We start from the raw sequence: 22,329 nt of genomic DNA on the forward strand, positions 1-22,329 counted from the left end.
AGCGGCTGGGCCCGTGAGCCATGGCCGCTGAGCCTGCGCCTCCGGAGCCCGTGCTCCGCAATGGGAGAGGCCACAACAGTGAGAGGCCCACGTACAGCAAAAAAAAAACAAAAAAAAAACAAAAAACAAACAAAAAAAAACCCCACAAATTCTGAGTTTGATGCTGCCTCATTTAGTCTTTAAAACAGCTCTAGGGGAGAGGCAGTGAGGTACGTGGACAGGGGGCTGGATGGGCCAGAAAGCAGGAGCGTGGGTACCAGCTGCCATATGACTTACTGGCTCACAGGAGCAGCACATGGAAGGGTGAAGTTCCGTTACTATATCCCATTATCATATTACACATGGTATTGTGCAGAAAATAGAGCAGATGGGGCTGCCCAGAGGGTCTCTCTGGGAGAATGGAGGAATTAATGTTCCGATGGGGATCTTAAAACCCAGGCAAAGGAGTTTGGATGTGGCAGCAAAAGAAGGGAACGATAACTTTTAAAACAGGGAATTGACATGAGAAAAGCAGTGCTTTAGGGAGCAGAGCGGGGAGGCCTGTGCCAGCTGAATCCCAAATGCACCATTGCTTTGGCTTGATAGGTCATGGGATTTCACTTCTGAAATTCGAAATTCAACACGTGTCACCTTCTTAATAAGACCTTCCCGGGCACTCTGTCCAAACTTTCAAATCCCTGAGTGTCTGCATCCTGTCCTTTATTTAGCAATTATCACTTTCTAACATTGTATACATTTTATTTATTTACATTGCTTATGTCCCAACTCTCCTACTAGAATGTAAGGCACAGATTTCTGTCTCTCTTATTCACTACTATGCCTTCAGCACCAAGAACAGTGCCTGGTACATGGCAGGCCCTGAGTAATACATGTTACATGAATAAATGAATTTGCTAGTACAAGGCCTGATTCTGGTTACTGGTAATGAAGTGGCAAATAAGAGAGATAATCTGTTCCTGCCCTCTTGGAGCTTACATTCTAACAGAAGAGACCAAAATCAACAAGCAAATAAGAATCCCAGATGACGCTGTTTGCTCAGAGAAAAATATAACAGGGTAACAAAGATATAAAATATCAAATAGAATGCTCTCCTGTTGCATTCATTGAATATAGGACAGTAGGAAAAGTGGTTTTGTTTTTTATTTTAAATTTGTTGTCTCTGAACCATATACACTGGTTTTCAGTCTCAGTAGTGTTTCCTGGAAAGGACACAGAAACAGCTTGCAGAGGCAAGGACCTGACTGGTGGGTTTCTAAATTGCAGACCTCGGGCCCTTTAGGAAATAGTGTTCTGTTGCCTCTGAAGACAAGCACAGAACATCTGGGGACTCTTGGAGTAGGGAGTTGGTAGTTCATGCTAGGAATAAATGAATCAAGATTAACATAATAAAATGTAAGAGCAACAAATGTAAACAGCTTTTCAGAAACTTAAATGAGAGAAATTTAGGTTTAGTTTACATTGTTAAATTTGAGCCAATGGTGTCATTTGCTTCTTTAAAAAGAGTGCAACTTTAGGCTGCATTAATACTCCTACTTCAAGGAAAGAGGAGTTATAGACAAAATCACGCCTTCATCAGGTAATCCCCAGATACCCTGTATCATTCAGAAAGGACTTGAGGCTGCTAACAGAGGGATCTGCACTGTTATAAACAAGTCACAAAGTCACTGCCGAGTTTCCTAGCAGCCAAGGCAAGGAGACAACTATGTTAAAAGATCGCTGCCTCCATAAAGTAAAACCCCATCATTTTTCCCAGAAGCAACGGATAGTGCTTTGGCTTGATCGATCATAGGATTTCACCTGTGTTCAAGACACAAGTGTTCAGAGTTTTCTTACAAACCCCGTGGCTCAGCTCTCCAGACTTCTCACCAGGTACATGTCCTCCCAAGAGTTGTAGCGTGTATCCTGCCTGAATTTCCACTTCTTTTCTTCAAGGATATTATAAACCACTTACCAGTGCTTTGCTGAAATCAAGACTTTTTATCTATACTCTGTGCCCCTGATATAGCAAGTTGGGAAACCAATCAAAACAGGAAATAAGCACAGTTTAGTGTTTCTTACTGTTGGTGAACCTGTGTTGCTTTCTGGTAATCATAGCTGTTCTCTTGAATTTATTAAAATTCATTTGCTTATATTCTATCTGGGATATTTCTAGGAGTTGTGATTGAGCTTATCAATATACAGAGTCCAAGGTGCCCTACTTTACTCTTTTTTATGACACTCAGAATATTTTCCTCTCTTTAGTCATTTAGGATCTATTACATTTTTAAAGTTTTATTAACGTTTATCCATAAAAGTTTTTCAGTTTCATCCACAAACACTTTGATGCGTTATAATAAATCTGGACCCAGCAACATAAAATCATTAAAAATGGCCAACAATTTGCCCATCATTTTGCAAGAAGATGTTTCTTGTGATAAAATCCTGAGAAATTTCTTACATGATACCTCATTGAACAAATACAAGGTGAAGTACAGAGGAACTCTTAAAATATAGTAAATTGGTTAAAGGATTTTTACTCCTCAAGAAAACAGCAAAAAAGCAAACATAGTTTCATGAAAATAGTTCTGTGAGCAATCAAGGTAATGAGGTCCAAGTACGCAGGTTGTCCGTGGCCACGTTTGCTCCACGCCCTGTGACGTAGCAGGAAAAATACAGGAAAATGAGCAAGTGCGTATCTTCAAGACAGTCGTTTTTGAAAGCAGACTTTTGCTGATAGCTGGGCAGTGGAAAGTTTGGATTTGGACTCCCTGACAAGAACTGAGAGTGCAGATATTTCATGCTGATGACTGAATGCTCCATCTTTTGCCGAGACTGGAGGATAAAGATGGGCCTGAGTCAAACTTGACGGATGCGGGAACAAACGGGATGTGCTTTTAAACAGCAGTGACAAGGAGACAGACACAGGCGCTGCTTCACATGCGGGCTGTGTGTGATCTGAGGGCTGACGGGGAGTCGTGGTAACGCCGCCTCCAGTGTCTGAAGAACAAGCATGGAGGGAGGGGCGCGTCCTCGGGGTCCAGACCCTGGAGAGGAGGGTGAGGTGAGGAGGGGCCCCGGAGCAGGACACGTGGCTCCAGTAGGAGTGTCTGTCACAGGCCTGTGCTTCTCTAAGTGCTGGGGGCTCAGGAGTTGGGCCTGCACAGTCGTCCACCAGTGACATCTTTACAACAGCCCCTGGCTCGAGAGGGAGCACAGTCAGATCCCTTCTCGCCACTGGGATTCCTGTTCCTGGGTGAGAAGCAGGCCCGACGCTTCCGCTCTGAGGGGGGCTCTCGTACCGCTCTGGGTCTTCTTTCTTGTTTTCACTCGCTGGCATCAGCCTGGCCCTCTGCGGAAACTCGCCATACAAGCGGAAACCGCCCTCTCCTGGATCCTCTTATCTCCTTTTCACCCCACACAGGTGTAAAAGGCAGCATTTCTCTTTTTGAAACTCTTAGCTGGTGACCTATTTTTGCAAGTTCACAGAGGTTACGGTGCTAGTATTTACTTATCAGGGTCTTTATTAATGTGTAGGGCTCATTGCACCTGAAAAGCAGTATTGTGCAGTGTTTTTAATCAAATATTTCAGCTCACCTTTAAAGACACCAAAAATGTCGTATTTAATTTTTGCTGCTTTGCAGTGGAAGCTAGGGCATGCGGTGGATAGATTTCATATGCAAAATGCCCTTTTATGGAAAAATTATGCAGAAAGGACATTTTGCAAAGTGCCAAGTTTAGAAATAAAGGCAAATTTAGGATGCTGGAAGAAAAAAAATGGTCTCCAGCCATTTCTCTTGTGGTGAGGTTTCGATTTCTTAGGGAGCATGTCCTCAGGCAAGTGTGGGGGCAGCCGGTGCGTCGTCTGTGGTCACTGATGCCTGCGTGTGGGCTCCAGCCCTCATCATTCACAATGCACCTGTGAGGTCTTGCCTCAAATACACACTCTTATTAAGATTTCCCTGGTGATCCAGTGGTTAGGACTCTGCGCTTTCACTGCCAAGGGCCCGGCTTCAATCCCTGGTTGGGGAACCAAGATCCTGCAAGCCACAGGGCTCAGAAAAAAAAAAAAAAATACACACTCTTATCAAAGCAATACTGAAAAATTTATGAGAAGTCAGAGCTAGGGTTGAATTTCCTTGGGAAGTTATTTCTGAAGAGTTGTTTTCTTTAAAAACTTCCTATCTTCTTCCTGTTAGCCTTCTTTATTTTAATCCCATGATTCTAATCGGTTTAAGACATTTGAGATCTCCCCTCCCCCAGAGTTTTCCAAACAGTTGACTCACTTGGACAGTTACACATGGAAAGCGCATTGTCCCCCAAAGGACTCGCCAAGAGCACCTTCTAGGTGGGACTGTGTGGTTACGGCAGCCCACAAAGCTCGTGCTGTGAGTCTGCCTGCCAGCTGAGCTCAGCTCGCTGAGAGCCCACTGGTGGCATCAGCCCTGCATCTCCTTTCTCCACGGCATAGTTCACAGTGGCTCCTGCGGGGCTGGGGGTGTGTGTGTGTGTGAATGACGTTGCGTAACGTGCTTTATTTTCACATCACTTTAATTCTTGCAAAAGGAACCCCCTGCTCAAAGCATGACCTTGGCTTCCCAAGTCATGGACATCATCTGTTGCACAAGCCCCCATGATATTTCCAAGTAGAGCTTTCTACCAAAGTAAATCTGGCAAATTGGTTCTTAATTAGCCCACAAAAGCTGATGGTAGTTTTCTGGAATATACATAGAAGGCTTTGAACTGATAGTATTTTGCATCATAAATGCCCTTCTTCTCCTCTTAGAATAATCTCTGCCTTCTAAAGGACGAAAGGTCTACATCAAAGTGAATTTCCTCAGAAATGAAATATAAATGATTGCTTCAGGCAAAATAAAAGCCAGTAGCTGTTACAGAATAATTTTGGAGGAATACAGATTCTATGATATCTCAGGATTAATGTATAAAAGAAAGAATATTCATATTTTTTCAAAATTATTTTAAGACGTACCTCTAGGGGGAAAATAAACAATTAGGGCTAAATATACGGAAATAAATATCTGAAATGCTCTAGGATCAAAAAAAAAAAAAACCAAACCTTACCTAAGTTGGTGACCTCTGCCAAACGGGCCATTTTCCAGCTCCCAGCCCCTGGTCTCCTCAGATATCTCCCACCACAGGCTTCTAATTTTTTGTGAGCCATGGACCCATCAGCAGTCTGGTAAAGCCTGTGAACCATTCCTCAGCATAATGTTTTTAAATGCATAAAATACAGGTGATTACAAAAGAAAAAAATTATATTGAAATGCTATTGTTAAAATATTAAACAAGTTTCTGATACAGTAATACATGTGCTTCTTTATTAACGTGTTAAAAAACCAACTCCCAGCAGTGGGTCTAATAACTACCATAATCTTACAACAGTGATGTTTTTTCATCAGTATTTAAGATGAAACATAACTGTTTCCTCTACAGCTGTAAAATGGTGTATGAAAATACCTGTGATTTCTCTGAGTCACAGAGTCTCGAGTCCTGCTGACACCATCATGGTTTTTGCCATGGTTCGTGACAAAGACGTAATTTTTTCCCATCCACTTCCACAGCCCCTCAAAATTCTATCCGCAGACCCCCTTGGAGGCCCGTGGGCCCTGGATTAAGACACCCCTTGTCCAGTGATTGTTGCCTCTGTTCCCGCTTCTGTTCAGCCCACAGACAGGTGGAGAGGGGGCATCGAGAGCATGCACACAGGTGTGGGCCCCTCAGGAGCAGGGAGGTCAGCAGAGCCACAGTCAGACCCAGCAGTGCAGGCGGGCCCCTCAGAGATGACGCTGTCAGCTCAGTGCTTCTCCAGCCAGAGAGTCTGTCTCTGACAGGGCCACCAAGAGCCACTTCACAGCAGCGTGTGTCCATCCTTCTCCATGGTGTCACTCTCCAAGATGAGGAAGTGTCCCCAGATATCCTTTATGCCACTTACCCAAACCTTCTGTGCTCCGTCTGCACTTTCTTCTGTGCTCGGTCTACACATTCACTTCCTCCAGGAGAAGAGCACTTCCATATTCCAGCCAGACTTTGTGCCCAAGATTCAGACACACAATTCCATGTGGATGTCCAAGACTGGATTTGTCCTCTTCTCCTCAAAATCGGTTTTTCCTCCTCACTCTCCTGACTTTCCCCTCCTGGCTTGTTAGGAGCATCACCAATAACTGTGGACAGACACCTGAGACTTCTCAGCGCCCCCTCCCTTCCCCACCTCTACCCCTGAGCCTAAGAGTTACCAAGTCAGGAAGCTCCTGTGTTCACAGCATCCAGTCTGCCTCTCTGTCCTACACTCATTTCTGCCAGTGAGTTCACAACCTAACCTGGTCACCATCACTCCTGACCCTGCTTCTCAGGTACTCAGAGACATCCTAACACACACGCCTGCCGACTTATTTTCCCGCACAGCAGCTTTGATATTAGCTTCCTGTTCAAAAATGTTCAGTGGTTCCCACTGTCTCCTGAACTAAGGACAGACCCTGACTTACCCACCATGGCCCCAGACTCCCAGTTCAGCCACCTATCTCATCCTGTGCTACAGTTAAGCTCGATAACTTTTTGTTCCATGAAACAGGGAGCAAATACTTTATCTCATTCATATTCTGCTGTGTTGCCTTTCTCCTGTGGTACCCTCTTTCTGGAATGTGTTCCTCCAGAAACTTCTCTTGTTGAAACCCAACCGTTCCTTCAAAGACCAGCTCCAGCAACACCCATTTTTGGAGATTTTCTTGATGTGCTTCCATGATTCCCAACTGAAGAGAGCCCCTCCCCACTTTCAGGCACTGGGGCATTTCTCCTAGCACACGTCTATCTCTACCCTTTATGATGACCCTGTGTGTTCACCTCACACACCGCACTGGATCTTCAGTTCCTTACAGGTAGGGGCTGCTTTGATTTACCCTCGTCCCTCGGTTGTGCTTGGCGTGACGTCTTTCGTGGACATGTTTTCAGTGGAACCAAGATGATCCCTGTGCAGAAAATGAACTTGCAGGCATGACCGGCCTTACATTTTTCATGAACCACCAGAGGATAAGCTAGCTAGCAGGGGTTCACTCACTCTACGCTGTTGATTACTTAGTGAATTTTGGTGACACTGTACTTGCACCTGGCCTTCACCCACACGGGTGAATGGCCTAGAGTGTCCTTCTCCCCAGCCACCCAGCCATTTTGCTGACTAACTCCTCCTGGGCCTTCAGGGCTCATTTTGGTCCATACGTGCTTCTGGAAGTCTTCCCAAACCCCAAGTTTGGCTTCGTGGACATTCCACCTGTGCAGTCCTATGGAGCCCAGAACTTTGAAAGGTGCCACGCTTGGTGTCATGCTCTGCTGTCACCATCTTGAAATTCTTAATACTTTTTAAACAAAGGGCCCTCACGTTTTCACTTTGCACTCAACTCCACAAGTGAAGTAACCAGTCCTGCCTAATCCCTCCCCTCTTGTATGCTCTTGGCGTCCCCTGTACCTTCCCTATCCTCGCAATCATCACTCAGAATTTTAATTTTCTTTTTACATCTGTTTACTACCCGGTATGCCTCAACAGATCCTGAACTCTGAGAAGGCAAGAAAAGAAAATCTTATTTATTGTTATATCCCTGTGGCTCAGCCTGGTATTATATGCTTAATCAATATTTGCTGATTGGACAAGTGGATGAATGGTTGAGGAAGGGAAGGAATTCATTAATGAACGTATTTGTTCATCAAAGCCCCTCAGGCAGCCAGGGCAGTGCAGGTATTTGGCTTGCTGTCGTCAGATGGGTCCCCATAGAAATAACAATTCTAGCACAGAAACTACTCTTATCAGAAAGGAGGGTAAGATCAGCTCAAGAAAGAAAATGGGCAAAGTAATGACATGAAGGGAAAAGATTAAGCAACACCCAACTGTTAATGAAGAAGCTGCTAGCAAAAGGGCTCCTGATGTAGGTCTGTTTTGAACAAACATGGAGATCATGAGGCCGCTGTTGAGATGCCCTTGGAAGAAGGTGTCTTAGTGACTGAGTCATCCCCTGCTTGCTTCTTTGATTGTTTTCTGGTGAACCTGGACTCAGGAGGCATCTACAGATAACAGCCCCTCACTGGAGGGAAACATCTGTCACTGTCTTTACTTGATGCCCCTTCATCCTCCAAACTCCCTCAGTGATACCTGGATTTCACTTTCTCGTGAGTAGTTCGGGGGTCTGTAGGTGCGCTGGAATTTGATGTCTAGTTTACAATTCCCAGTCTGCTAGGGCCAATTTAAAATATAGTCCAAACAATCCTGAATCATCAGGTACATGAGACAAAAGTATGATGAGTTGTTATTAACTCACGTACCACGTTTTCTCCCTAGTAGAGTCCTTCCTCTTGAAGGCTTCTGCTATTCAGAATAACTACCTTCCTGTCAGTTGCAAGAGGTAGAGAAGTACCTCCAGAAGTCTTGCTGAGCCAAGAACATCACTGCCGTCCTCCTCTGTGCTCCTCAGCGACACCATGTGGCAACTCAAGGACACAAAGTGCTTGAACCCCTCTTCCTGCCAAGCAGCCTGGGATGAGTCACAATATGTTCTTAATTCTCAGTTTCCATATCTGAAAAATGGGAACAATGAGATTTCTACTCCATAAATTTGAGAGGATAATGTGGATAGTGCATGTGAAAGGGGCTTAGCTCAGTATCTCGCTTATACGAAACCCTCCGAATGTGAGTAATTATCAGCATACCCACTTCGGGTTCTGTGCTGAAATAGATATAAAGAAATAAGGAATACATGGTATCAATCAGGAGTCAGCAAACTTTCCTCTAAAGGCCAGAGAGTAAATATTTCAGTCTTGTGCTTAGAGCACAAGTCTCAGTTCTGCAGTTCTTGTGTGAGCGCAGCCATAGGGAATACACAAATGAACGGGTGTGGCTGTGTGCCAATAAAACTTTATTGGCCAGATTTGTCCCCAGGCCATAAGTCACCAATCCCTGGCTATCAGCCCTTGGGAGCCCCCAGTCAAGTGTGGTAGAAAGACGTGCAGCTTCATGAGGGCAAGTCAAGAGGAGGCAGAGGCCAGCTGTACTAAAGAGCACAGAGCTGATGTTTTACAGGAGATTGTTGAGTAAAAGATGAGATGAACACGATGTGAGTAAAAGTAAGAAATATGACTTGTAGGGAAAATAGCTCAGATATTGGGATTTTTTTTTTTTTTTTTGAATTTCAGGGTAAGTAACTTCAACTTTAAAACCGAGCCTGCCCTTTTTATTAGACGTTTACTTTGGAAACCCGGCTCCCTCCCCCCACCGCCCCGGACTCCAGAAGTTCCGTATTTCTAGGAATAAAAATGTCTGTAGATGGACTAGTAGAAAATGCTCTCTGTCACTGCAGCACAAGTAGAGCTGGGGGCATTTCTCTAGGGGTTTGACTGGAAGGGAATGGAAAGCATATGGATAGCAGAGGAAGTCATTTTCTATTCTTATTATTACTATAAAGAAATGGCAAATGAGAATCCAGGAACAATATTAGACTCTGAAAAGGAGCCAGTGGCTTAGTAACCACTTAGAACCCTTGACAGTTCACCAGAGCTGCCGAACGGGAGCGCGAGTCTGCTCCTTTGACAGGAGAGCGGCTGCCGCTTGTGCTGCGGAACAGGAGAACTAAGCACGTCTGGGCCTTTCAGGGCCCCTGCTCAGGAAAGCCCTTTATAGGAAATTTGCACGTTCTTAGCTGTGGACATTTAAGTGTAGCACGCAACACACACGCACACACGCATACGTACACACACACATTCATCCTTTTCATCAGTAAAGTTGCAAAGGAGCCCCATTTGCACCGCACATCACATTGTGTTTTGATATTCAAAATGGCTAGTCCCTTTTAGGGCTGTTATGATTTAATCAATGCCAATTCAAATGGATCTGGTGCTTTGTCCATTAGAAATAATAACTTAAGTCTGTCATGCTAAGGCAAGTTTCTCATCAGCTTTCTCTTTTTTTGTTGTTTTACAGTTTTCTCCTTGTCTTTGGTTGCTTGATTTTGTCAGTGTTTTCCACCATCCCCGAGCACACAAAATTGGCCTCAAGTTGCCTCTTGATTCTGGTAAGTGAAACATATGAACAAAAATGTACATAAAGTTTACCTAATACAAGAATTGTCTGTAATATTTATGCAATGCATTTTGTCCCACAAAAAGTTATCTCTAGAAAAAAGAGAGTTTCTGTGAAGTATAAAAGTTTCGAAGGTCACTGAAACATTTGCCTGCCTTTTTAACCTTTAGTCAATCCGCAAGAATACATAGAAATATTCTAGATTGCTATTACGTATCAGTATCATGTGTTATAGTTGCAGCATAAGTAGGAGGCAATACTTGGAAGCAGGTTTAATTATGTTTCTCTATGGTAATAAATTACAAGAAGAATCAGCATCTCTGAGGTCTCTTACAATATTGCTGAAAGTTACAGGATAGAGAGCGTTTTCCAATAACCACAGTTTGGCAGTAACTATGTATAGTCGGCCAAGAACTCTGAGCATATGGCACCTCCTAAGAAAACAGAAGGCTTCATGCTCTTTTCAGCCAGCAGGCTGCATTATGAATTCTGCTGCTAATGAAGTTACCTGGTGAGAAATTCTGCAATTTGCTCTGTTTCCATTATGCTGTCAATGCTCAACCACAGAGAATTGCTCAGTTCATTTTAAAATGGAAAAATACCCCAAGATATTTTAGTCGGAATTATTCTGGGCCTTTTCAACTCTTCTGCTTTCTATTACAACTGAACTATAGCACTGTATACTCAAATCACATCTGATTGAAAGTTTGGTTCATTTACATCCATTTTGACCCACTCACTCAGTCCCAAAAATCAAACTTGACAGTCTCAGGACTGTCTGAATGAACTATAGATTGGAACAACTCACTTTTTCCATAAAACCTGCTTAACTAGAGAGGAAAAGAGAGAAAGAGTGGGTGGGGTAAGATGGCCATGTGCCTTAATAAACAGAAATTGGTTATGCACAGCAGCGAGCATTTAATACAAGAAAAGTATTCCTACCTTGAAGGTGGGAAGTGAAGGATGTCAGCTCGTACAACCTGGGCAGCTGCTCTTTCCCCTGTGCTCGCAGAGGCTGGTTTGTGCTTAGAGTGCCGAGACTTCATCAAGTCTCTGCCCTGTGACAGGGAGAAATCACTTCTGAACCTGGAACAAATCTATCCCAGTTCGTCTCCATGCAAATCGTGCTCATCGGTATATTGCTAACGTCGAGGTTACTATGTTGAAACCCAAGATAGAAAACAGATAGACCGAAGAGCCCACTGGGGATTTGTTCCATTTACAAGGTTCCATTCGGGTAGCAAGTGGGCTTTTAGCCTCATGTGCCCCTTTGATAACAACAAATGGTCTGAGCCGAGGTCTAAGGCAGAGCTGGCTTTTGGGTACATATACAGAACTGCAGCTGGGAATTTTAGATCGAGAGTATGAATCTGACTTTTAGACCTGGGAGCATGAAAAACTGGATTTACTGCATGACCAATGATATATATTATGAGTAAATCAAGCATTAAGGATCTGGTAAAAAGGTTTCTTTTATAACCAGGTCAAGAATCCAAAATATGAGGTTTACATCCTCCAAATCTCTGAAATATAAATTCAGTCATTGCTAATGAGTTTCTAAATAATCCAGAGAAACTCACGGTATTCAAAAGCCGAAAGCTGGTTAATATCATGATTTTTAAAACTTCCTGAGCAGTGGACAAGTGACCAGAGTTCAGTAACTAGAGTGCATGTGAGTAGATAAAAATGTAGACATTTTACACGTCGCTCATCTTTTTTATTTTGCCAGCTTTATTGACATATAATTGACATATAATATTGTGAAAGTTAAAGTGTGTAACGTGACAATTTTATATACATACATATTGCAAAATGACTACCACAGTGAAGTTAGTTAACAGTTCATCACCTCACATGGTTGCCATTGTGTGTGTGGTGTGTGTGTGTGCGTGTGTGGTGAGAACTCCTAAGATCTACTCTTAGCAAAACGGTCAAGTGGACAGTTCAGTACTGTTAGCTATAGGCACCGTGCTACACATTAGATCCTCAGAACTCATTTGTCTTATAACTGGGAGCTTGTACACTTTGACCACCTTCACCCATTTCCTGCACCCGCACCTGCACAACCACCAATCTACTGTGTTTCTGCAAGTTCAGGGGTCCCACATAAGTGAAATCATACAGTATTTGTCTTTCTCTGTCTCACTTATTTCACTGAACATAATGCCCTCAAGAGCCATCCATGTTGTCACAAATGGCAAGCTTTTGTTCTTTTTATGGCTGAATATTATTCCAATGTGTGTGTGATATATATATCACATCACATCTTCTTTACCCATTCATCTGTCAGCGGACACTTAGGTTGTCTCCAAGTCTCATCTACTGTAAATAGTGCTGCTGTGAACATCGGCATGCATGCATCTTTTCGAATTATAGTTTTCTAGGGATGTATGCCCAGGAGTGGGATCGCAGGATCATATGGTAGTTTTATTTTTTATATTTTGAGGAACCTCCATACTGTTCTCCATAGTGGCTGCACCAATTTACATTCCCACCAACAGTGTAGGAGGGTTCCCTTTTCTCCACATTCTGTCCAACACTTCTCTCTCGCTTTTTAATAATAGCCATTCTAACAGGTGTGAGGTGGTATCTTATTGTGGTACTGATTTGCATTTCCCTGATGATTAGTGATGTTGAGTTCTTTTCATATACCTGTTGGCCATTTGTAAGTCTTCTTTTACCCCTCAGTCTTTTTTTTTTTTCCTCTAATGCCCTTGTTTTTAATCAGGTCTATTGGGATACAATTTACATAGAATAAGCATCACCCATTTTAAGTGTATAATTTCATGAGTTTTGAGAAACACATATTGTCATGTGTATTAGTTTCTTAGGGCTGTTGTAACAAAAGTACCATTGTACATATCATATATATTTCATATATGTCATATGTATGATAATTATATGCATCATTATGTTGAGTGAAACAATTAGATATTATAGAGATAGTCTTGTGTTTGGCTTCTTTTACTCAACATAATAATTTTGATATTTGTATATTTTTAAATTGAAGTATAGTTGATTTGCAATGTTGTGTTTCAAGTGTGCAGCAAAATGATTCAGCTATATATATGTGTATGTATATATATATATATATATATATACTTTTTCATTATGGTTTATTATAGGATATTGAGTATAGTTCCCTGTGCTATACGGTAAGACCTTGTTGTTTATCTGTTTTATATATAGTAGTGTGTATAGGTTAATCTCAAACTCCTAATTTATCCCTCACCGCTCCTTCCCCTTTGGTAACCAGTTTGTTTTCTATGTCTGTGAGTCTGTTTCTGTTTTGTAAATAAGTTCATTTGTATCATTTCTTAGATTCCACATATAAGCGCTATCATATGTTACTTGTCTTTCTCTGGTTTACTTCACTTAATATGATAATCTTTAGGTCTATCCATGTTGCTGCTAATGGCATTATTTCATTCTTTTTTTATGGCTGAGTAATATTCCATTGTATGTATGTACCACATCTTTATCCATTCATCTGTTGATGGACATTTAGGTTGCTTCCATGTCTTGGCTATTGTGTATAGTGCTGCTATGAACATTGGGGTGCATGTATCTTTCCAAAATAGAGTTTTCTCCGGATATATGCTCAAGAGTGGGATTGCTGGATCATATGGTAGCTCTATTTTTAGTTTTTTAAGGAACCTCCATAAATTGGCAGTAGCAATTTACATTCCTACCAACAATGTAGGAGTATCCCTCAGTCTTGAATGCCTTTAGATTCAGCAGAATAGAAACCAGTCCTTTTATGCAAGTGAGGCCTTTGTATTAAGCAGTGTAGTAAGTGCTACAGATGGATGGTCTCTGAAAGCCGTTGCTACACGGCTTTCTGTAGGGAGAGAGTTTGCATATCCTCCTATTTTTGTGCTATAGTGATAAATTGTCGAGGTGTATGTTTTAAACCAAAGTGTAATCTTAAAACCTACCTAAAAATATTTGGACTGTGTTGCGGGTCTGAGGTTTTACCGATGTTATTCTTTTTATCAGTGTTTTCTCCAAAGACTGTTGTGTTTTATTTTGACAAAAAAAGATCAAGTATATAGCCTTTGTTTTTTTGTTTTTCTTATTTAGTAATAAACTGGAAAAGCATGTGTATTTTAATTCTTTTCACTATCAGTTCATAAAGTATATTATAAAAGTTCAATCAGTTGTAGAATACTGGAAAAAGCCAAGAGAAATCTTAATTATTTAGGGACTGTTGTATTTATTCTTTTAGCATGTATTTTTGAAACAGTTAATCTGATTTCAAAGTCTGTCTATCCTCTGAATTTAACCAAACAGAATACATAGAACACAATTCTGACTAGCAATGTTTTTAGTTCCCAAGATGAAGCATATCTAAAGAATTGCCATCCAATAGTAATAGGAATGGCTTTTAAATGTCTGCAACAAATTACAGTAAAGTCACTTTTGTACACTTTTGGTCACAAATACAACACAGGTGTAAATTTTGAAGACTTATGTGTAAATCACATATCACAGTTGTGTATGTTTTCATAACTCTGTCTCTTTGGGGTTTTTTTTTAAGATTTTAAAAGATATTCCCACATTCTAACTAATTCTATTTCTGGCAAGTAAGACACCCACACTTCCGACAGGAAGCTCCTTTAGGCAAACCGGCCCCTGGACAAGCTTCCAGGGTACCCACCTCCTTGACACTCGCGCTTTCCACTTGTTTCCTTGAGCGCACCAGCATGTTAGGGGCAGGTGCCTCCTCACCTCCTGGGGTCCCCACGGAGTCCTCCACTCTCTTTCCCCCACCCCAAGGGGAGGCTCTCATCGTTCTCATCCAGAACCGCACTCCCCCTGCTAGTGAGTTCAGGAAACCACTTCTCTGTGTCTTGGTTTTCTCATCTGTTTAAAGTGGGTAGTAATATCTGCTACTTCATAAAGCTGTTGTGAGGATTAAATCCCAGTGCTTAGCCCTGGGCTCAGCACAGAGAATGCATCAAATATTACAGTCACGGGCTCTTCCATATACAGTGGAACCTAACAGAGGCACAAGGGCAGTGAACCGGGGGTATTTGAAAAGGCTGCATTTGAGATCATATCGTACTTTTGTAATAGAAAACAAGTATCTCACCACAAACACTGTAAATTACGGCACCTCTTCACACAGGCGTGTCCATCTAACCGGAAGTGACTCCTTGGCACGCATTCAGTGCATTGCTCGTGTGCGCAATAACCGCTTATGTTTGGTGACTAAGGAAACAGATTTCTACTCTTGTAGTTTTCTGGTAAATGCGTCAGATGACCATGCTCATGGCTTTCAAAGCTCTTCCCTCAGTGTCAGCTGGCTGGGTGGAGCACTGCTGAGGGATAGCCTGGGATCTAACAGAGCGCCTTGCTCAGCCCACTCTGGGCACAGAATTTATGAACTCAAGAGGATAATGCAAAGCCGTGTGCCCAAGTGCCAGGGACAGTGAAAAGCTGGTGTTGATTTCCTAGGTTTTGTAAATTCTTCAGAACTGTAAGGGAACTAGCATTTTTTTAAGTACCTTTCACATATCAGACTCCTTGATTTCTTATTAAAACAAAAGAAACCAAAACAACCTTGCTATGTAAGTATTATTCCTCCCATTTTACCGTAACAAGTTGTACAAGAGCCCAGGCTGCGTCCCAGGCCTGGCTGCCACCTCGCACCCTCCTGTGCCTCAGTCGAGACCGATGGGTCTCCCCAGTGTGTTTCCAGGGCTCAGGGAAGCTCTGCCGACTGAGGCTTCCTTGTGGTTCTATATATGCCAAGTGATGCCCGCGACCCTCTCATTTAGATTGTTAGTTTCTCTTTTCTTACAGAGTCCATCTACAAAGTTATCACAAATGGGTTTATCCCTTCACACCACTAGCAGTTCTTTGTATCAAGAATTCCAAATCTGGGCTTCCCTGGTGGCGCAGTGGTTGCGCGTCCGCCTGCCGATGCAGGGGAACCGGGTTCGCGCCCCGGTCTGGGGGGATCCCACGTGCCGCGGAGCTGCTGGGCCCGTGAGCCATGGCCGCTGGGCCTGCGCTCCGGAGCCTGTGCTCCGCAACGGGAGAGGCCGCGGCAGGGGGAGGCCCGCATACCACAAAAAAAAAAAAAAAAAAAAAAAAAAGAATTCCAAATCTGATTTTGTAAACAATCAACAGCCCGATCTGTGGGGCAAACAGTCCCAGCTCACTTTGCGCAGGTGAGCTGAGCACGGTGCTGGTGAAGAGAGCGCTCCGAGCTCCAGTTAAACTGTCGGGGAAAGTTTTGTGTCGGTTTGTTTTGATTTCACGAGCCTGAGGTTGTATGTTTCTGCATTTCATATCCCACCTTCTTAACAGCAGTGCTGTTTTGGAGTGCATTTCCTTTGTATTGGATATCTTCTTATCTTCCAGATTAATTTTAAAGTATTCATTTTGGGCCTTTACATGTAGATTGTCCAACATGATGATTTGTACATATTTCCGGTGACAAATCTTCACCTGATGACCTCTTAATGAAAATGGTGTATATCATTTGCAAAATTTTCACTGAAGCTGGTCATTTCTAAAATTGCTCACCCACAAGCAGTAAAAGGAATGTCGTTATCAGTTTTAGCAAGAAAAGAATATCTCAGTGTGTTTGCTCCTCTGCCCTCCTGCTGTGTTAGAAGGGCTCCCAACCACAAATGGATTGTTCTAAACATCTGGACGAGACTCAAACACATGGTCAGAGATCCAGGTTTTCCCAAACATCTTAGCTGTTTGGCACCTTCTGAATAGAGTTTATGCATACTTGCTGGTTTTGCTTCGTGTAGCAAAGCAAACATGGGTTTGCTGTTTCTGTGCACAATGAATCAGTTCCTGAAATGTGTACAAATCCAACTTAGGCAGATCTAATTATATCTTCAATGCACTAGTGTAGCTTACTATTTAAAGAAAATCTGTAGTGCATTCTTTTGTTAAGTGTAGAGTCCCCCTTGAAAAGCTAATAACTACATAATTAATCTGTGTTCCATGTTTGTTTTCTTTTTCTAATGTGGATACACGCGGGGTTTTTGTGGTTTTTTTTTTTTAATTGCTGTAAACTACCTATTATGTAACACGGTGTTGAAGAATTAGGTTGTTACCATTTCCCATCTGTCGGTATTGGCGGAGTGGGGAATCAGCCGCAGACACATTTACCCATCCTTGCAAAGTAGAAAGGCTTGCACATAAAATTATATGGATTTGATGTAGAAGATTACATGAGATCTTTACATTTAAAGCTCTGGCATGAACATTATAAGACAGGATAACAGAATGTCAGGACAAGGATCCGTTCGAGGGTCTTCAGTCTTCCGTGGGTGGGAGATGTGAAGTGATCAGAACTGAGGAATGAGCAGTGCTCCTGTCTGTTTATCACATCCCTGTAATTTCCTGCAGAAAGCGCTCAGAATATCCCAACCAACACTGAAAACTGCAGTTATTTTCCTTTGCTTGTCTTTCATCAAGGCAAATGCAAATAAACTTTAAAATGATTCATGGAGGCTAACGACCCTCATCAATCTGCTGATGACGGAAAAGAAAATGCAGGAGCAGTTTGCACCTACACTGAATCTTAACCAAGGGATAATAATATAGTAGGGGAGTTGCTCTGTGAAAAGTACTTCAGATTCAGAGGGAAGAGTTGTTGAAGTTGAAGATAATGGAACTATGCCTGAACAAGACCATGTCTCTATCCACAAGTAAGGAAGCAAAGAACTTCCACACTTCCGACGTGAGCACCGGTGTCTCACCGGGTGGTCCAGTGTGTGTCACAGAACCGCTCTGCACGGTTCTGTGTCAGGACATGATGAGCAGCCCTCAGCCAGGCCCACACTGACACTGACCCGCTGTGCCCTTTGACGCCACAAAGGCATATTCAGCCGAGAGGGAAAGAGAGCAGCAAGGTGGTGGTAGAGGGTTGCTAGAAAATGATAGAGTCCAAGAGGGGTTGCAACAGAAGGAAGAGCACCCTTCCCTTACCACCTTTCCAGGTTTAAGTAATTTCCACCGTTTGAAACCTGCTCAGACCCCTGCTTCTGCCTGGAATGAACTGGCTCTTCCCTCGGCTTCCCTCAGCAGCAGCCGCTTGATGGTGAATCTCCTCCCTTCTTCATTTACTCCACAGCATTTCTGCGGCTCCCAGTGTCCGTGAGGCTTTTGGGGGGAAGCTGAGGATACGGCAACGAGCAAAGCAGGCAAAACTCTGTCCTGGTGGAACGCACATTTGTGTTGGGAAGACATAGAGTAAACGAATGAACCAATCAAGTGTTAAATATAAAAGCAAAGCAGGAAAAAGGAGTAGATAACTGGGTGTTTCCATCGTGTGTTCAGAGAGGTCCACCGGATAGGGTAGCTCCTAGCAGAGACTTCAGTGAGGTGGGGCAACCCGCCGTGCAGCGATTAGAGGAAAGAACGTTCCAGGCAGGTGGAGCATCCAGGGTAAAAGCCTCGGAAGGGCAAGAGGACCAGGATGACTGAGGGAGAGGAAGCCAGAGGGAGTGGAGAAAAGTGAGGCATGGCTCGGACTGTACATCTCTGGAGCACAGGATCCAAAGCTGACTCAGCAACAGCACTTCATACAGTGGGAGCTGGTGGCAAATTATCAAGAAATTTGATGGAAGAAGACGGCAAGACGGCCAGTGGTTTAATTGCACAGCATCAGTATTGAAATGTTCACAGTATCATAGATATGGCACCAAAATTAAGCCCCGATGCAGTGCCTGACTTAGAATGGACCGGAGTAGGGGGTCACTGGTGGCAGCCCTCAGGGAGCTGTCGACGTCATTCCCCCTCTCCTAATTACCCGTGCTCCGGGCCTTAATTTGCTGCAGTTTTAACTCAATTTATATGAAGTGCCTCCTACCTTCCAGCCCCTGTGCAGGGGACTGGAGCCCCAGATATGAGTAAGGCACTATCCTGCCCTGGAAGCAGATCTAGAGCACATTCCTGTCTACAGGCTCTGACACAGAAAAAAATGAAAAGCCTTGAAAGCATGCGTTTATAGAGAATAAATTATAAAATTAGGAGATGAAAGAAAAATGGGTTAATTTGACATTTTAATTCCCACTTTAACATATATGGACAGAGAGAATAAACCTGTCTCAAGTCATTGATTTCTCATGAAAACTATGGATAAGATTACCAAAATCTATTTTCAATATAGGCACTACTGATCACGCTTATATAGGGAATTTGGGGTTGGAACTATATAAAGGCAAAGCTGGAAGTGATGGGGTGGCCCCCTGTTCCTGTGCAGGCCTATGTCACCCTCAGATACCGAATACTGGGTTGGAATATGGCGGGGGCCCTGTTCCCCTGCTGGGCTACCTCATGCTCAGATATTGAATATTGGGTTGGAATATGGGGGTCCCTGTTCCCCATGCAGGCCTATATCAGGGGTCACGATTAAGGTGAAAAGACACATCATGCTTCTGCAAAGTAGAGAAAAAATTTCCAAGCTGTAAATGGCAGCTTGACAAACAACATTACAGGCTGGATTCCAGGAGAATGCTGCAGCCCTGGCTTCCTCTAGGGCTGGAAATCATAATGAATCCACAGAACATACTGGAAAATGGAGAACAGAATGGAGACTTGCGAGTGTGGCCGGCCCTCCAGCTGCGGCTACTGGAGACTGCAGGCGTGTCGGTGCTGCAAGACCTGCGCATCCGGAGAAACCCTGGACAGCCCCCTCCGGAAACAGAGCAGCATCAACCAAGACACCCTCGGGTGAGGCCGGGAGTGGAGGAGCACCAGCCCTGGGTGTGCGGGCAGGAGGGAGGACTCACTCTGGCCCCCACCGCCCACCCCTAACTCTCCTGAACTTTACTTCCTTAAATCAGGTGGCATCAAGTACAAATCGACATCAAGTGCAGCCTTCAAAGAAAAGAACCATCCCAGCCTGGCCAGAGGGCATCCTGCACAGTGGGGGGCGGGGGGGGGGCGGGGGGGAGGGCGTCCTGCCTCTTTGGCCTATTTGACTTCATGGATGGTGCTAATAACGGGGGAACATGTGACCTGATGACACACCTGTGAATCTGACGGGGGCTGCAGGGTTCTGCCGCACTTGGCCAACCCATCTGCGTCTCTCCTGCAAGCTGCTTCCTGGCTCACTCGCTGGCTTTGCCCTGGGGTCCCCCACAGTGGAGCTTGCATGCTCAGGGTCACTGTAGCCAGGCAGGGATGGGCATCCCACCGCTCAGGCAGGCCAGTGTGTGACCAGGTTGGGAAGCTTGTCTGCTTGTAGAGCCCAGGAAAGAGCTCCGGGCTGGGGTCAGAAAGGGGAAACATCAGAGCGGATGTTCAGAGGACAAGTGCTTCCTTGAGTCCCCTCTGCAGCCTGAAGGATATCTTTTACCTTGAGCTGCTCATCGATTCATTAATTCATTTATTCACTCATCAAGTATTCGCTAAACACCTATCAGGGATGCTGTGAGCCAGAGGCCCTACCCACAGTACACACCAGCTGTACATTGACACTCATACGTTCCCTATCCCTGTCTGTCATAGTTCCTCAAAACCATTTTTCTACTTAAATCAGGTGGAGAATTTTGAGTATTATGCAAATGCAATTTGTTCTCTTTCTTCACAATTCCGTAATGCAAATTGCCTCATATGTGATGCTCAATTGGGTAACGATGTCAACGTAACAGGGAAGTTAAAGATGATTTTTCCCAATCGGCAGCGGCTGAGCGTAAAGCACATCAGCCTAGCTGAACGCAGCAAGCCTGAAGGGGGGCACACCGCCATGGCGCCTTCTTTATTTTGGAAACTCACTCTGCCTTGGAAGTGCCTATGGGACAATTCTTCCCAGCCTGTGCAAACGACACAAACGTAAAGCGATACATCTTTAGCACCACTGTATTTTGTGCAAACCCTGCGCCTTTCTACCTGTGACGTGTGATGCGGGGCCCTTGTCTCCAAACCCAGCGGCCTGCGCCCTCCCGACACACCCCATCAGGCTCTCTCCACATTGATGTAGGTGACGGCCAGGATTGCTGAAGCAGCTCCCTATTAGAACTCAACATCTTTTTTTAACTGTACTAGTATCTTATTAGGATTGTTGGTTATGTTAGGTTTCTGTTTAGAAAGTTCCATAGGCTCAGAGTGGTTTGCCCTAACTCTATTTCTCTATTTTTATCATAAGCCCTGATCTTTTTACTGAGCAATCTTACCTAAAACCTAGCTTTTTATCGATGCATTTATTTATTTATTTTTAATTGAAGTAGAGTTGATTTACAGTGTTGTGTTAGTTTCAAGTGTACAGCAAAGTGATTCAGATATAGATAGATATTCTTCATATTCTTTTCCATTATGGTTTATTATAGTATATTGAATATATTTCCTTGTGCTATACAGTAGGACCTTGATATTTATCTATTTTATATATAGTAGTTTGTGTCTGTTAATCCCAAATTCCCAATTTATCCCTCGCCCCTTTTCCCCTTTGTAACCATAAGTTTGTTTTCTATGTCTGTGAGTCTGTTTCTGTTTTGTAAATAAGTTCATTTGTATCATTTTTTTAGATTCCACATATAAGTGATATCATATGGTATTTGTCTTTCTCTTTCTGACTTACTTCACCGAGTATGATAATTTCTAGGTCCATCCATGTTACTGCAAATGGCATTATTTCATTCTTTTTATGGCTGAGTAATACTCCATTGTATATGTGTACCACATCTTCTTTATCCATTCATCTGTTGATGGACATTTAGGTTGTTTCCATGTTTTGGCTATTGTATGTAAACAGTGCTGCTATGAACATTGGGATGCATGTATCTTTTTGAATTATAGTTTTCTCCAAATATATGCCCAGAGTGGGATTGCTGGATCATATGGTAACTCTACTTTTTCGTTTTTTAAGGAACCTTCATACTGTTTCCACAGTAGCTGCACCAGTTTACATTCTCACCAACAGTATAGGGGGGTTGCCTTTTCTCCACACCCTCTCCAGCATTTCATCAATGCATTTATTGCACTGTGGTAGGAAAGCTGGTATAAGTGGGTTCGAGTTTATCCGTTCTGCCAGTTCAGAAGCACACGCTGCATTCTGCTTAATAATATGGGCTTTTCAAGTGAAAGGCATCAGAGCATCCTTAGGTCATAAGGATGACATGGGAGGTGTCATTCTTAGGTCAAATAAATCACAGGGATAAAAACCTGTGTCAGATGATGGTTTAGCATATTCTTCATCCAAATTTTTCTGCTCTCCTTTTTTTTTTTTTTTTTTTTTTTTTTGTGGTATGCGCGCCCCCCCCCGCCGTCGCCTCCCCTGTTGCGGAGCACAGGCTCCGGGC

General features: G+C 43.4%; 1 protein-coding gene across 3 annotated transcripts in view; it reads left to right on the plus strand.

Annotated features, from left to right (window-relative positions):
• Positions 1–22,329, plus strand: part of KCNQ5 (potassium voltage-gated channel subfamily Q member 5) — a 616,346-nt gene that overhangs the window by 370,069 nt on the left and 223,948 nt on the right. For all 3 annotated transcript variants that reach the window (XM_028494701.2, XM_028494702.2, XM_028494703.2), the window contains exon 2: positions 9,953–10,043. In XM_028494701.2, coding sequence (XP_028350502.1) covers positions 9,953–10,043 — 91 coding nt within the window. The remainder of the gene's footprint in view (positions 1–9,952; positions 10,044–22,329) is intronic.

Source organism: Physeter macrocephalus, chromosome 10 (genome assembly GCF_002837175.3).
Source record: "Physeter macrocephalus isolate SW-GA chromosome 10, ASM283717v5, whole genome shotgun sequence".
NCBI classification, from domain to species: Eukaryota; Metazoa; Chordata; class Mammalia; order Artiodactyla; family Physeteridae; genus Physeter; species Physeter macrocephalus.